General features: G+C 40.4%; 1 protein-coding gene across 3 annotated transcripts; it reads right to left on the bottom strand.

Annotated features, from left to right (window-relative positions):
* Window positions 1–1,965: 1,965 nt before the first annotated feature.
* On the bottom strand, window positions 1,966–12,026 carry nr2f6b (nuclear receptor subfamily 2, group F, member 6b). 3 transcript variants are annotated; one of them, XM_069718084.1, is made up of 6 exons: window positions 11,775–12,025; window positions 9,945–10,293; window positions 8,760–8,854; window positions 5,149–5,483; window positions 4,636–4,882; window positions 1,966–4,130 (listed from the first exon to the last, which is right to left on the bottom strand). In XM_069718084.1, exons 2-6 carry the CDS (start codon window positions 10,211–10,213, stop codon window positions 3,856–3,858), a joined length of 1,221 nt encoding a protein of 406 aa, XP_069574185.1. In that variant the 5' UTR covers window positions 10,214–10,293; window positions 11,775–12,025; the 3' UTR covers window positions 1,966–3,855. The 3 variants fall into 3 exon arrangements, with proteins under 3 accessions (XP_069574185.1, XP_069574186.1, XP_069574184.1); XM_069718085.1 differs by having other exon boundaries at window positions 5,149–5,480; window positions 9,945–12,026; XM_069718083.1 differs by having other exon boundaries at window positions 9,945–12,025.
* Between the last annotated feature and the right edge of the window lie 3,664 nt (window positions 12,027–15,690).

The raw sequence follows: 15,690 nt of genomic DNA, 5'->3' as shown, positions 1-15,690 counted from the left end.
TAATTATCACAGATGCGGTGGGACAAAAATAGGGACGAACTCGCCAATGAGATATGTGGGGCACTGTTGTATTGTACATACTTTTAATGAATTCATACTACATACCAAGAACAAATTTACAGTATGCCTGTTAGAGCAGTCTTTTAGATTCTCTAGTAGTTGTACATATATACTAAAGATCCATTGTGACTTGTTTCATTAATCACTGGTCATTCAAAATGTTCTTAAACTATACAAATTAATCAAATTAGCTAAACAATTTTATATTTTTTTACTATGCCCACTCGTCAAGAAACTGTAAACCATGTCTGTCTCACTGTTTCTGCCTATAAGCTAAACATATCTTTCCATTTGATTCTTTACCGATGAAATCTGCCATAATTTTTTTATTAATCCACTTCATGTATGAATAGTTATGATCTACTGTACACTTCCAAATTGTTTGGACACACTTTTGATTTGTCATGCATTTGTATTTTTATGAAGAACATTATTGTCATTTTACATCCATTTGCGAGCCATTTATTTTTGTAAGAATTTCTTTTCTTTGATGCTATTATAAAATACTTTTTTTTTTTTTTTACTGTATACTTCTGTAAATGATGTTCTCTACAACGTATTTAATTTAGTAAGTAATAAACATTTCTAATTCTTTACAAATTTTTATTATCTCACCACCTGCCTCTTGATTTGGAGGTATCTGCCGCTCTGTGAGTGTCCAGCAGGGAGCAGGAAGTCGTACCTTTCTCAGTGAACCCTGTGGATCCATCAGATAATCCCAGTGAGCCTAATGCAAGCTGCTACTGCCCTCTTCTGGTAAGTCTTTAAAAACTTCTACAGTGCTGTGCTTTGTTCCGGTCGCACACTACATACTGTTTACAGTAAGTACTACTAATGGTAAACCGTTTAAAATTAGAATAATTAAATTGATCAAATAATGAGAGTTGTTGGGGACCAAGACAACTTCCAGACTAACGTCCGAATGTTCTCACCTGTTTGTTTAAATATGTTGTAAACAGTCCGTCACCGATGACCCTGATAACCACTGCAGATGTATGTGTTTAGTTGTTCGTTCAGTTATTTGTTCATGCGTGAGATTGGAGGCATTAAGAAGGGGGCCCACTGAGGTCCGCACAGATTTTACTGCACAACTTTGGCTGTGAGTACCACCTGCATTTCCTTTGTGCATTCATTTTGTACCATGTATCAACATAATACAAAAAAATTGGGTATTTAATAGGCTTATAGTTTTGAGTCTCATTAGTTTTGTCACACAACCTGCTTAAAGTACATATCGTACTTACAGAAGTACAGAACGTGCTTACAACTGTTTTGATACGGACACTTATGATGTAGCATCAGTTTCTGCTCTTCTGTGTCAGTTTAATAATCAATACAGCCTCTTCTGCCAATTCACAAAATAAGGAATGTGTTAAGTAATCCAATTTTCTCTGTTCTTTGTCAATTTTCTCTGAGTTTGAAGGCAAAGTAAAGTGACTGCCTCTGTATTTTATGTTAAAGGCAAAAGTTCAGTGTAGTGTCCAAAATCAGTAATAAGGCTACAGCTAACATTTACTTTCATCAACAATGTGTTTCAAATAGCTGAATCATAGTTACATTTAGAAATTGGGAATAGGGAAGGATTCACATCAGAATTTAGGAGATCCAATGATGATGTCTTGTTTTATGTGATTGACAATCCAGCAGTCCATCTGAAATACAATGCGTGCAGCCTCTACTCTGAGATACTCAGGTCACCCACAGAAGAATGTGTATACTTTTATTTCTAGTAATGCATCAGTCATAGGAACTTCTTTTTCAGTTTTTACTTTTGGCATGGTCATATAAACATGATTCTTTTAAATGTAAAGCTACACAGTCAAATCACTATAGTTTATATTCCAACAGATAACACAAAGTGATGAAGTTGTTTGACAGCGTCAGGGATCGTGTTCATTCTTGCCCTTTTTGGTTTTTTTTTTACAATATAATAACAGGTGATACAAAAATTCATACCAAAACATGTTTATCATCATGTAGTCTTATTCTTTCAGTCAATTCATTTGGCAAGACAAACGTTTGTCACATTGAGCTGCAGTTCATGGCACATACACTCATGAACTACTTGGTACCCCTTATCTCAGTACCAACAAACACCTTAACCTTTACACCTCAACACCAGAGTCCCTTGTGTAATAGCATAGGGATTATCTGAAAGTGACCTCTGTCCATTAGGCTTTCAAAGAGGGTTAAAAATGTGAAAGACATGAAAGCAAACTACCTCTAGCCTAAAGCAAAGGAAACATCATCCCGTTTGCAGAGATGAACCAGAAAAGCAGGAGTACCTGGACTCTGGACTTTTGGAGTCCTCTTACATTAAAACTTTACATTTTAAAACAGTTTTAAATATATTTTGGCTAAAGTCTGGTAGACAAGACAGTTCTTCAGGAGAATATTACTGTTTGGTTTCAGTGATGCCTTGATCCCTTTATGCTTATCTTAAACACATGAATAGTTCCTATACAATCTTTGTCTTTGATTTATAAAACATGAGGTAATAATGTTTGACAGGGATGTGACTGTCAGAGGAGCCAGGGTGTATTGGAGTACATACGAATGATTACTGCGTGGTGGCTCTATTCTCGAGTTAAGGAATAGTTCAATATCTTAGGAAATATGCTTACTTGCTTTCTTCTCTGGAGGTTTGAGACATGAGAAGGTTGATAACATTGTCATGCCCAAGACAAGAAAAACAGGGAGAACTCTTCTCAACCTACCAATACAGCTAAAGATCCAGAAATAGTCTGGCACATAACCAATTAAAAAGCAGTAAATTGTTGTTTGTTTTCAAGCTGTAAAGATTAAACAAACAAGATGTAAGGTGTTATTTAATGAGCTGTAAAAGTGCACGTTGATGGATTTTGTCAACCTCTGGACAGAGACAGGCTACCAGCCTCCCGCTGTTTCCTCAACAGGTTAAGATAACTGCCTGGTGTCACTACATATTTATTTTACAAACCTGAAAATGGTATTAATCTTATCATCTAACTAAAAAAAAAAAAAAAAAAAAAAAAAAAAGCAAGTTAGCATTTTTACCAAAATGTTGAACTATTGTATATAGCATAAATGTCATGTACACATTACAGAGTAAAACATACAATGCGACGCCTGTCTCTATTCTTTGTCTTAGCACTGACTGAGGCGATGTGTTGCAGTCTTCACAAATATGTTTGGTAACAAACTCTCTTAATTCAGTCCACTTCTGGGTTTCATGACATTACACAACTTAGGTATGATCTGCACAATGTCTTACAGCTGTGATAATATAAAGCTCTGCCTGTGAAAGTGGCAGTGATATGGCTTCATTTTGACTTAACAACACACACGCGCGCACACACACACACACACGCACACACACAGACACACAGACACACAGACAGCCTGGGTTCAAATTGAGTCACATTAGGGGGTGATATGGGAGGAGGTAGTACAGGCACATGGCCTCATGTTGAGAGTCTGCATTTGAATGAAAGCGCTGATCATCCAGAATGAGACAAAGAGATCAGATTGAGGAAAGAGCAAAACTGACAAGTGCTGCAAACATATACCAATAAATAAAGACAATCATACATTTTGGTTCCCTGAAAGTGGCTTTTTTTTTTTTTTTTTTTGTGTAATTTCACCCAAACGTTACAGCGCTGATATGGCAATAATTGATCTCTACACTCACAAATGGGATCTTAAAACTCCAGCCTGCATTCATGCCATTCATTTAGTACTGGTATCAAATCTTTGCAAGCTCTGAATCCTCCCAATCTGATCTCGGTCTGTCTCACTCTGGAGCCAAGCCCGGTTTTACTGTCCTGGTACATAAGGCCAGCTGATGGAGCTCCCTGATAGCTGCATGTCTCGGATCAGCGTCTCGATGGGCGTCTTGCCCACCAGCCTCATGAAGAAGAGCTGGGAGATGAGATTGGCCGGCACGGCGCGAAGAGCAGGGAGACGCAGCAGTAGGCGGCCGAAACGCTGAGGCTGGTTGGGGTACTGCAACCTCTCGTACTCCGTCAGGGCAACCTGGGCCTTCTCCTGCAGGGACTCCACATGGGCTGGGTCTGTCAGACCACACGCATCTGTAAGGCAAAGAAATAGAGGATGTATCGTCATTTGGCATTTTCGGTTTTACACTTGTGGCTTCTTTTTGTCTTTGGTTTCTGAAAAGGAATAGTTTTACATTTTGGGAAAAACGTTTTCCTGTTTCTTACGAAGATAAATATGACGCAATAGCCAGCTGCTATGCTATGCTGACTGTCTCCCGGCTGTGGCTTTTTAAAAAATAATAAGACAAGTGATGAAAGTGGTGTTGATCTTCCTATTCATTTCTGTCATGCAGGTGTTGCCTTAAGGGAAATCCTCTATTGTTTGTTCCCCATCAGTGAGGTCAGCGGTCAAATCCCAAATCAAAGGATCCGTGGAGCTGGTAGGGATTGAATTTCTGATAAAACTTGAACCCTCTCGAACACCCTAAAGAGACAGTTTCGTTTTAGTTTTCTATAAAGACATTTGGAGTCAGTTTACGGATGTTCAGTTACAGCAAGTTATCAGGCAGATAACCTTGTAAAGATCTACCAAACTTACCAGGGGAAAAGAGTGCAATGGCTTTGAGGCAACTGTACTCGGCTGTGTCCACCTGTAGCCGGTTCAGCTTGTCCACCTGGTCCTGGAAAACCCTGACCTGGTCCATGAAGGACACCACTCGCTCAGCAGACATGGGAGACGTGTGGAAGCCAGCCGCTGCCAACAGAGGAGCCATGTGCAGAGGCAGAGCAGACTGAGCCGCATTCAGGATGAAGAGCTCACTCCAGCTCAGCCGCAGCAGCGCCACCTGTGGGGTGAAATGGAAATTAAGTAAGGGTCGCCTTGAGCAGTGAGTACCTACTGTATGGAACTTTTTAAACCAAATGATAAGGAAGGCAAAGGCTATAATGTTTTCAGATTTTGTTGACACCTACCTGGTTTTACTTCGGGCAAAAAAATTTAATCTATGGGGTCACAATTATATGACGAAATTAAAGCTCTAATTTGGTTCCAGGTGCAATGTTCTTTTGAAATGTAGGCACTTAAAATTTCATCAGAAGCTTCTGAACTGACCTGCTCTGAGACTGGGAGCTCTGGGAAATATGGGATGTTTCTGGCCCACTCGATGGTGCTGAAGAGGAGCCGGGCGGCCAGCTCACAGATACTGTCGATGCCCATGACGGAGGCTCCGCTCGCAGATGCCTGCATCTGTGCCTGGCTGTACGGGGCTCCGTAGCGGCTGCTGGGGTACGGCTCAGCCCGGAGCAGCTGGGAGATGAGCTCCGACACCGGCTGCCCATTAAAGTAGTCCGGTCCAATGTGGCCGGGACCTGCAGCTCCTACCCCTCCTGCCAGAGTATTTGGACTGATACCTGAGTGAGACGGAGGGATGCGGCCCCGCTGGACTGCTGCAGAGGCACAGCAGAATGTAAATTCATGCCCTATTGAAGTTGCATACAAATATGTATATAGGCCTACATAGGCATGTACTGGATGTATGCATAGATTTCAGTGCAATGCGCCGCAAAGGTTCTTTAAAAAAAAATTGTACGATCATAATCATGTAGAAATATTGGCATTGATTTTAAAATCTCCCTCAGTAAAGTAAAACTTTCCTTTTTAGTGAAATAAAACCGAAACTGTTTGGGGGGACTCGTTAAATGTGATGTGAACCACTGAAAACTTGGAATGTTTTAAGTGTTCTGTGAATTAGTTGCTTCACAAAAAGTGCACAAATACAGCAATATGTTTAAATGTTACATTGAATGTCATCAAATTTTACCAGTTGTATGGTGAGGAGAGAGTAGACTTTCTGCTGCATGAAAACTGATGTGGAGCTCTCGAATTTTCACATAGTTCACATGTGAAATTCTAGGAGGTTTTGCACATCCTCATTCTGGGAGAGGAGCTCCAAGTTTTTCTGAATTTGAACATGCAATGGCAGTTTATTGTCAGGAGGAAAGCTTGCTGTCCTTGGTTATATTAATAGTTTTACACATTTCCTTGTGCTCTACTATACATGTACGTAAGTTGTTGCTGTGAAAGTAATAAGAAAAAAATATTAATATTAATTAATTCACATTAGTATAAACTAATTGTGGACACTGGTGGACAGTTGTCTATATGCTGTCAGCCTGTTTTATATCTTTGCTAGTTTTACCCACCTAAACGTCCCAATTTACTTCACAGGCATTAGCAGATCATCTCTTTACGTGTTATCTATTCTCACTTTCTTTTTATTGACTCTGGGTCAAAAGCAATCCTTACTTTCCTGCTCTGCAGTGTGACCTCATTTCTTATTGGTGTACAAAGGTGCAAACAAAGTCAAATGAAGAGTTCAGTTCAGTTGAAGAGTTCAATTCAGTTGAAGAGTTCAGTTTCTTGACATAATCTCCAAAAGAAGTTCATGCATTTCAGTGACATTTGGATAAAAGTGACGTTTTTGGATCAGAACTGAATGTGAAAATGAATCTAGGGAGTCTTAATTTTTTTTTTTTTTTTTTTTTTTTTTAGGATTAGCTGTCAAGACAGGAAACAAATGGAGAGAATGCAGTATGCCCTGCAGCAAATATCCGAAGGGATTGTATGAAAATTACTGGTATGAGGAGGGGGGGCAGTAAAAAAGATTCCCAGCACGAATAATATTTTCATTGGCCCCACCCCTTGAATTAGAAAATAACTGCAATGACATCCTGTCTCAAAAATTCTCTATTAATGACAGTGAAAATATAGTTTTAAAAACAGAAAACAAACTAAAAACAGAAGTTAGGAAATAACGTCATTGTCACCACTGAATACATTAATCTTGGGGTAGAAAAAGTTTGTTCTTTAGACTACCCTCCTGTCAGTGAAAATAAAATTTAAAAAAAACCTACCTCTCCCTATAACCCCATAATCATGAGATAAGTGCATTGATAGTGAGAATGCTTTACGACATTGTAGCCCTTCGATTAAAAAAAAAAATCTTATACCAGAAACCCTTAGCAATGACCAAGAGCAAATAAGATGCCCTCCATGCACCAAACTTCTGTTTTAAATGACAGTGAATGAAATATAACCAGATGTCATAATCTCTCTTGAGTGGCTGCTTTCTTTACTGGGTGAAAGGTGAAACAGACAGTTCCAGGTAATGTGGAAACAGCAACCTGCGTCACGGTCAGCATGGTTCATTAATAACCAGGCCCAATGTAGCCCCCCTGGCACGCCGTCACCCCACTGCACACTATGTACAGGAGAGCGTCTGGTGTCCACTGACACAAACTGAAATACAAGCGGAGTTAAATTACACTAGAACACAATTACAATTGACTTCAATGTGGGAGCAATCTTAAAAAGCTCGTTTGTGATGTGATATTGAGGTTATGATGGAAATCCATAGTGTAAATACTCTTTTTACTCTTTTTATTCTTATAAAAAAGACGTAACTGTAATTAACTGGTTCTAGAGACAGACAGTGACACGGAGTGTTTTGCAGTACATGAGAGCGGGGATGAAACTTTCTTGTTCTGAAAACCCAACATGGTTGCCTTCAGCTACCCTGAAGCTCCAGCAGCTGCAGGGACTTGAGCAGCCGAGTGAAAACATGCCTTGGTTGACAGTATAAATATTGTGCTTGGATCATTAGTAAATGTCATAGGGTGTTTCTCTTGATGTTGGCACTTTTTCTGCGAATCACCCGTCTCTGGTATTTACGTTATTTGTATGCGTGTCTCTAAGTCTTTCTTCAGGGTGGATGAATCAAGTCTGTTTGTTGGCGGATAAAGACAATTATATGACTGTTTTCACCTCAGTGGTGGAAAGTAACTGAGGGCATTTACTCAAGTACTGGGCCTAAGGATAGTTTGAATACCACTACATTTATATTTGTAGTTCTTAATTTTTTCTTCTTATATTGAAATATGATATAATATATGGTGTATAATGTAAATATGAACTATCCAAATGGTATAAAATGGTTAGAACTGCATCCACCTCAATCAGGCAAAGCAAATACTTTTAACTTTGAACCATAAGGACACTGCTGTTAATACTTGTCATCACACCGCTCGTAACCTTTCAAGCCGAAGTGACAAACTTGTAAGTAAACATTTGCTAATTTACACAACCAACATGCAGACCAACACGAACGTTTCTGATCACTTACATACTATTTAATATAAGTCGAGTATTATATTTTTTAAGCTCTGTTTTGTTCCCTAACAACTCATGGGGAAAGCTGTTTGACTCCGTAGCTGTGAAATGTTCCACCATGTTCACCAGCTACCCTCTAACTGTGTCTGTGTGTTTTCAGGTGGTTTTCGGGTGGATTTATCAGAGCATTTTGCTGAAACCAGCTGCCTGCTCAGCAAACCACACTGATGGGAGAGGTGAGAGTGAACTGAAACTTAAAACCAAAGCAATGACTTGGAATGCATGCAAATGCTTCACAGTACTGAGAGGAACTGCACAGTTGTGTAATTATCTGTAGGCAGTGACCACTTTCTCACTGTTAATGTAAAAATGTTGAATAGTGCAGCTCCAAATACATTGAAGGCTATTCCACCAAAATGATCACATTCATTTGACCTTTTAAAAGCACCGCTTAGATATTTAACCTCTAGTCGAAGACAACTCCTTCACGCTAAAAAAAAAAAAAAACCCCACCTTTAACCTGCTGTGTTTAAGGAGGACAGAGCTTTTCTTACCTTCTTTGCGCATCCCAACACGGAAACATTTCTTCAGACGACAGTATTGGCACTGGTTGCGGTGATGTTGGTCGATTTGGCATTCTCGATTTGATCTGAACAAAGGAAACAAATATAAAACATTTAAGGCACCGTGGCTAAAGTATTTACTGTGGCCTGATATTTTGTGAGAAACAAGGAAATTGCTCACAGAGCTTTAAATCTTTACGGTAAGAACATGGAATTTGCATTTATATGTTTGTCGCCCCCTTTTCTCTCCCCGTGTTTCTCTCGCTGACCCCTATGATGAGGAAGCTGTGTGAGCTGGCATGGCTGAAAAGCAATAAAGGCAGTGACCTTTGTAAATCATCAGCCCTACACGCCCTTGTGTTGCCTTTTAAAGCAGGTTGAGGTCTGCCAACATTTCACAGAGAGCCCTATTCAGCCTTGGATGTGAAAAACTGACTGAAAATGGCATTTTCCATTCAGAATTAATGCATTCTTATTTGGAAAAAAATAACTATATTCAGTAGGCGAGAAAGGTTTTATTAATAGCAGAGAACTGAGTTGCAACATAATGTTCCTGCAGTGAAGAATAATGGGAATGTTGACCTTCTGAGGCAATCCATCCTCACAAGACTGACCTTCAGCGCTTTCATTGCTGCTCTTTCTCCTTTTCCTCTTTTTGTCCGAGGGCTGTTTGTGAGATGTGGCCAAGGTTGGAACACATCATTGTGGAGTGAGAAACGGAATAATTTGCTGTCTTCTTTATGAATGTGAAATGTCAATGGGTATATAACACAATAACCTTTACTTCAGGGCCATTTATTAGCAGTAAACATTGAATAAATGATTTAGGATACACAATCATGTATTTGGGGACATTTTTAAGTGTCAGTGGTTACCGTTTTTTTCTTTATATTTCATTATATTACAACTGTGTTTTACTGTATTTTCCTTTATCATGTGTTTACACACCATCCTCTATTTACAGGAGCTATGGTTGCTGGTATATACATTAGTAAACACTAGACTCCGCTTTTATCTGCATTATAGCGTTATAAACTATTTGTTAGATGTAAAGTGAAATTTAAAGTCTAATATTTTTTTTATAAATAGTGAACAAAATAAATGTGACAGGTGTTCTTTTATTTCACATCTAATATTCAAACTAAAATGAAGCATCAATCTCCCAGCAGCCCCTACCTGCAGGAGTAGCTGAGGTTTCTTCTGATGCTCCTCTTGAAGAAGCTCTTGCACCCCTCGCAGGTGAACACGCCGTAGTGCTTCCCGCTGGACTTGTCCCCGCACACACCACAGTCCACCACACAGGCCTTGTCCTCGTCCCCGACGTCCACGTCGCTGCTCCCGGCTTGCGGCGATCCGTCCTCCTCCTCCCTCCTCAGGTAGGCCTTTTCCCCCAGTCCATTAGTGTCCCCGTTGGGGTTGCCCCATCCCCCGCTCACCATGGCCATATTCTCTGAGACACGCAGCCCTGTGAGTGGATCATACACAGACCCGCCCTGTCCCACCAGCTTCCAAGGTCCCTCAAAGTCTAAAAAAACAACAATTCCAGACTCAAAGACAGCAACTCCAGGTTTGTGTTGAAGGCGTTATCCAGAAAGATTTGGTGAAAATTAGTCCCGGACTTTCCCGTGTTGACCTTTCTCCCCTTTGCCGTCTGGTTGGACTGACCTGGAGGTCCTTCCACTGCTGTTTTCCCTCTCTTCTTTAATCCCCCTGTTCTCTCTGTTCTTGTTTTCACCCTTCTGTTTTCTGCCCTGACCTCTGATCAATGGCTCCGGAGGTCTGAGAAAACTTCAGACACACATTGAGTGGTTCAGAGTTCAGGCTGGAGAAAAGGGTGCAGCCTTGCTCTTTTCACAGGAAACAATAAATTACACTTTGACTCCCTCTCTCTTTCTCCCTCCCTCTCACTTTCTTTCTCAGTCTTTCCCCCCCTCAAAGAAAAAAAAAAGAAAAAAAAAAAAGCCTCACCTATCCCTGAGCATAGTGAGGAGGGACAAAACAGAGTCAATCTTGAAAAAGAAAAAGACGCTGTACCTCGCTTTCACACAGGACTTTCTCCCAGAAGGACGTGCAGGCGGGAGGAAAATAAAACACAGCTCTCCTTCAGTCAGGGTTAAACTGCCCTGCCCTCTCCTTCAACTTATAAACTAGTCCAACCAGTTCCTGCCGTGCTGAGGTGTTATCTGCAGATCTGAGGCAGTTCTAGTCCAGACTCACTCTTGACTTGTCGAGGCTGTTATGAAAGCAGAGGTGATAGTGATGAGGAGAAGAAAAAAGAAAAAAAAACAAGGCAATATTTTGCCCTGGAAATGATACTTCACGTGTAAAAAGAAAAGGAAACTCTAGAGTTAGTGGAAAAATTGATTTGCTGTTTTTGTTGGTGTTCTAAGAAGAGTTGACCACGTGCCACTTCACCATTTCCAAACAAGTATTTTGACTCAAGAACAGCTCTGTACCACAATATATAACCAAAAATATCCAGAGTGAAACAGATCCCACGCCTGAAGGAGAGAAGAGAAAAAGACAATAGACTCCTTTTAGTCCTAAAATAATGTCTCTGGTTTCTGCAGCAACAAAGTTAATCAAAGAAGTCCTCCTGTTCTGTTTTCTCTGGTGAAATTGTGTCTTCTTGTGGCTCTTCCAACTCTTTCAAAGTCAGCGCTGTCAGAGGATCAAATGTCAAAGAAAAAAAAAACAAGGAGCCAAAACAAAAGCAGAGTTGAGAAATCTCCTTGGACACAGTTCCCTCTCAAGTCTTCACAAAGTGTCGAGCCTGTCTTCCTTTTCTTGTTTTGTCAGTGCTTGTCCATCCAGCAGTAACAACCAGAGGCCAGAACCTCTCTGCATTCCCTGTCAGCGAGTCAGGGTGTACTGTTGCACTCTTTACTATTCTGCCTGTCCTTTTTTTTTTTTTTTTTTTTCCTCTTTTCCTTTCCGCCTTTCTTTCTGCTGGCCCCGGCAGGAATAAATTAGGCAAACAAGCACAGGAAAAACACGGTCACAGACCTTTTAGTGAAAGCCAGACGCTGTAGTGGAGAGCAGCCCAGAGATAGCCTCCTCTCTCTCAATCCCCTCGCTGTCGCTCTGCCTCGCTCGCTCCCTCCTTTAGGGAGAGTGAGCGTGTGTCTGTGTGCTGAGGGATTTGACACTGCTATTCAAGCCCTGCTGTTGCCATGGCACTGGATGCCTTATAAGGCCAGTGGAGTCAAAGAGCACGGAGTGGGCTGCAGCCACACACAAACACATGCACACAGAAAAGAATGCCTGGCTGCCTGTTTCCCCCCCCCCTGACCCCGGGCCAGCCTGGGAGCAAGGGGGAGTTAACCTCCACGCTGCTGTAAGACAAAGAGGGGGTGGTGGTGGTGGTGGTGGTGCTCGGGGTGGACACAGCCAGCGCATGGCACTCACACTCATGTTCTCCACTCCACTCTAATCCCAAAGACTTCCTCCGACTTTGTTGACCCAATAATAACAGGCAGCGCCTGTTGTTGTTGAGCAACTTGTCAAAAGGTTATATGATATGCCACCGACTCCTTTTCACACCTGCCGCACACACTCACAAGTCTGTGTGCAGACACCCATTGGCACTGGTTGTGTTTTGTTCAAGATTTAAGAGGGCGATGTAGTTTTATTTGTCCATGAAGTTATCAGACTTGAAAGGGAGACATTAAAAACACGTGATGATTTTCCACTTAGTGATACCGATGTTAAGTGCCAAAGCAGGAGGAAGTATGGTTATGCTTATACGTCAAAGGGGGGGGACAATGGACAGACCTGCCAATCAACTATAATGCAGTTTAATATTTTAGCTGCCTAACCAAACCATATTTTCCATAACCACAGTCTTACCCAAACCTTAACAGTACCATAGTTTTCATGTGCAGATGTTGGAGAAAGTGAGTATTAAAAAACAAACAAACAAAAAAAAACCCGTTCACAGTGGATGTAAACATTTTGGTTGGTGATGGGCTTTTTTGAACTGTAGCAGTTTGTCAGTCAAATTTCAATGTTTTAAAGGTCCAGCCAACATTTGGGTTCTTTCTTTAGATTTCAGAAAGCTCCTCCAGAGCCACAGAACATATGACACAACTGTTTATGTTTATATAAGTTTTTTGCCCATATATGTCCTCATGGAAATCATAATTGTGTCCCTGGACTGTGGAAGTTCGGCATAAAAGTCACAAGATTTTGACTTCAGAAAGTTGGATTTGCATCCTGAGTGAAACATGCCGTTACAGAAGAAGGACAGATCTTAGTATTGTGAGTTAATAAACAAGTCACAAGACAAGTGGATATTGTGGGAAAATAAATACTAATACTAATAATTAACAACATTCACTTATTTTGGTGATTAAAAAAAAATTAATCTTTGTGGCGTTTTCTTCAAAGTGCAGATTCGAGTTATATTGATGTATTTTTAGGAGACGGGGTTGCAGGTTTTACAGACATTGTCAGTGACAAATAATCTTCATACTGTATGTAAAATTGGAGGATTGTCACCTTAACTTAAGAATAAAAACATTATAACTTGTACATGTTGCCGGCTGCCTCAGAAATCTAACTCCAACTCCATCCATCGTCTTGGCAGTGGGCAGTGCTCCTGTGGAATTCCTGGCCTGCTTTCTCTGCCCTACCAACAGCATTGTCATGTGAAGGTCTGCATGAAAAGGGGAGGACAAAATAAACATTCAGAGCCTCCAACCAAGGTTTCCAGTAACAGCCTCCAAACGCAGGAAAAGAACACACACACACACACACACACACACACACACACACACACACACACACACACACACACACACACACACACACACACACACACACACACACACACACACACACACACACACACACACACACACACACACACACACACACACAAAGTGAGGTATTCACTGCTGCTAGCAAGCATGCCTGGTGTAAAGAACCTCTATGTACAAAAAAAGTGTTTGCTCATCACATGGTTTTTACTGGAATTCCCCCAGTGACAAAACACATCGTCCTGTGGTCTTCAAAGAGACATGTCGTCTGTCAGATGCTTTACAAAAGGGGCAAAGACTTGAAAGTTGGTGCAAAGGTTGGCAGGGAAAAGAGAGTTCTGTATTTTTGTCAGTGAGGTTTTTTCAGCTTTGTAAATGTGAGCATTTGGTAACTTTAACCTACATCCGTCACAGCGAGGCTCATTGTGCATGGATAGGTCTTTTGTTTGGTTGAGACGTGATCAGGGACCACGCCAAGCTGCTGTAAATTGAATTAGTGCTTTCCTATAAGCCCCGCTGTGTATGTGTATTAGCAGAGGTCAGACCCGTGCATCACTATTATTGCTTAGACCAGGTTGTAGTTGTGCTTAAAAGTGCACAGGTTAAATATCTGAAGTCTAAATATCACATGTTGTTTCTCTGGGAAGGTTTGGAGCATGAAGCAGTGAACTCTCTCCTGTTAAGAAGATTGTAATAAACCTTTGAGGATGATAAAATGTCAGAATGACACCAAAAAACATGTTTACTTTGTGAAGTTTCTCTATTGACTCTACACATGTTTGTTTGATGTTGGTTTCTGGAAGAGTACACTACAGATTACAATGATGTCTGTGCTGCTCAGTCAGCTTTACTGCAATGTAAAATTTGTGTTAATGTGCTTGTTGATATTTTTTAATTCCCATCAATGCTCAAAATTGTTCCTTGAGACAAAACCTGAAGACATAAAAGTGTCAAACTGAATAATTAGATCAGCTAAATACTTAAAAGTTAACACCTTTTGGCCAAATACTGTTCTGATTGTGTAATGTATTCTTTTTAACAATTATTAAAAGTGATTAATACACAAAAATGACATTCTTTGACTGATATTCAGTTAAAGGTCATCAAAGTTAGTTACAACTAGATATTTTCAATGCTCATTGGACTAAATGTTAACAAACAAGCACAGATTTTGTGCAAAGTTCATTTAATCTGTGAGTTTGTTTGTTTTTTAAACAAAAACTGACCTTGCAGAAGTGAAAACATGATTCTGTCGCTGCTGTATGATATGATGTGCTGAAGAAGGAAAAAAAAACAACAACACTATTTTCTCCTTAAAAGGTGTAATTAAACCAGTTCACGTTAACATAAAAAAAAATCAAATGATAATAGCTGTCCATCTTTACACTGTATGATACAGTTGCAGTATGTGTGCCTGAAGGAGCCCACTCACAACACATTTGTTAAGATACGCAGATGATGCAGTTTTACAAGCACAACTGTGAACATTCAAAGCAACTCGTTCACACACCCCTCTGCATGAGAACAGTACATGTGCTGTACATATCAGGGAGTTAGTGGATGTAATTGCATGTGTGTGTGTGTGTGTGTGTCTGTGTGTGTGTTCTGTGCTCTTTGAACTGCAGGTCAGGAATGCAGCTGCTCTCAGCGTGAAGTCGACTGTGGTGGCGTCTGTGCATTCTCCACACAGTCAGGAGTCCAGAGTCATCAGAGTGAAGCTCACCTGAACACCACACAACACAATGACATGAACGTACACCCCTGATTTACCAAAACTTCCTTTAAAATCTCACAGGAGTTTTATAATAATATTTTGTTTCAGTTTGTGTCACTGCAGCTTGATTATCATATATATATATATATATATATATATTAAACATGGCTGCACTTTCACATCAGATACTTTATTATACCACCAAATTGAGTGTTGGGGTGAGTTGTATATGCGTCACAAACTTGTAGCAAGTCCAATAAGATCATAATAAAAGGCTTGTGTGCCAACATGCAATGTTTGAGGACAAAATGCTGACTACAAGTGACTAACAGTGTTAAAAATCCAGCTTTACAAATTCACAGTCTTTGAGTACATAAAGGAGCAGCCACATGTGGGTCTACTGATGTCTGTCTGTATTAACATATTCCACATTCAAGCCACTAAATTG

Source organism: Brachyistius frenatus, unplaced genomic scaffold (genome assembly GCF_029030835.1).
Source record: "Brachyistius frenatus isolate BFR_SWC_R1_liver_20210118 unplaced genomic scaffold, ASM2903083v1 Contig_186, whole genome shotgun sequence".
Lineage (NCBI taxonomy): Eukaryota > Metazoa > Chordata > Actinopteri > Embiotocidae > Brachyistius > Brachyistius frenatus.
This window is presented reverse-complemented; position numbering and strand designations above follow the sequence as displayed.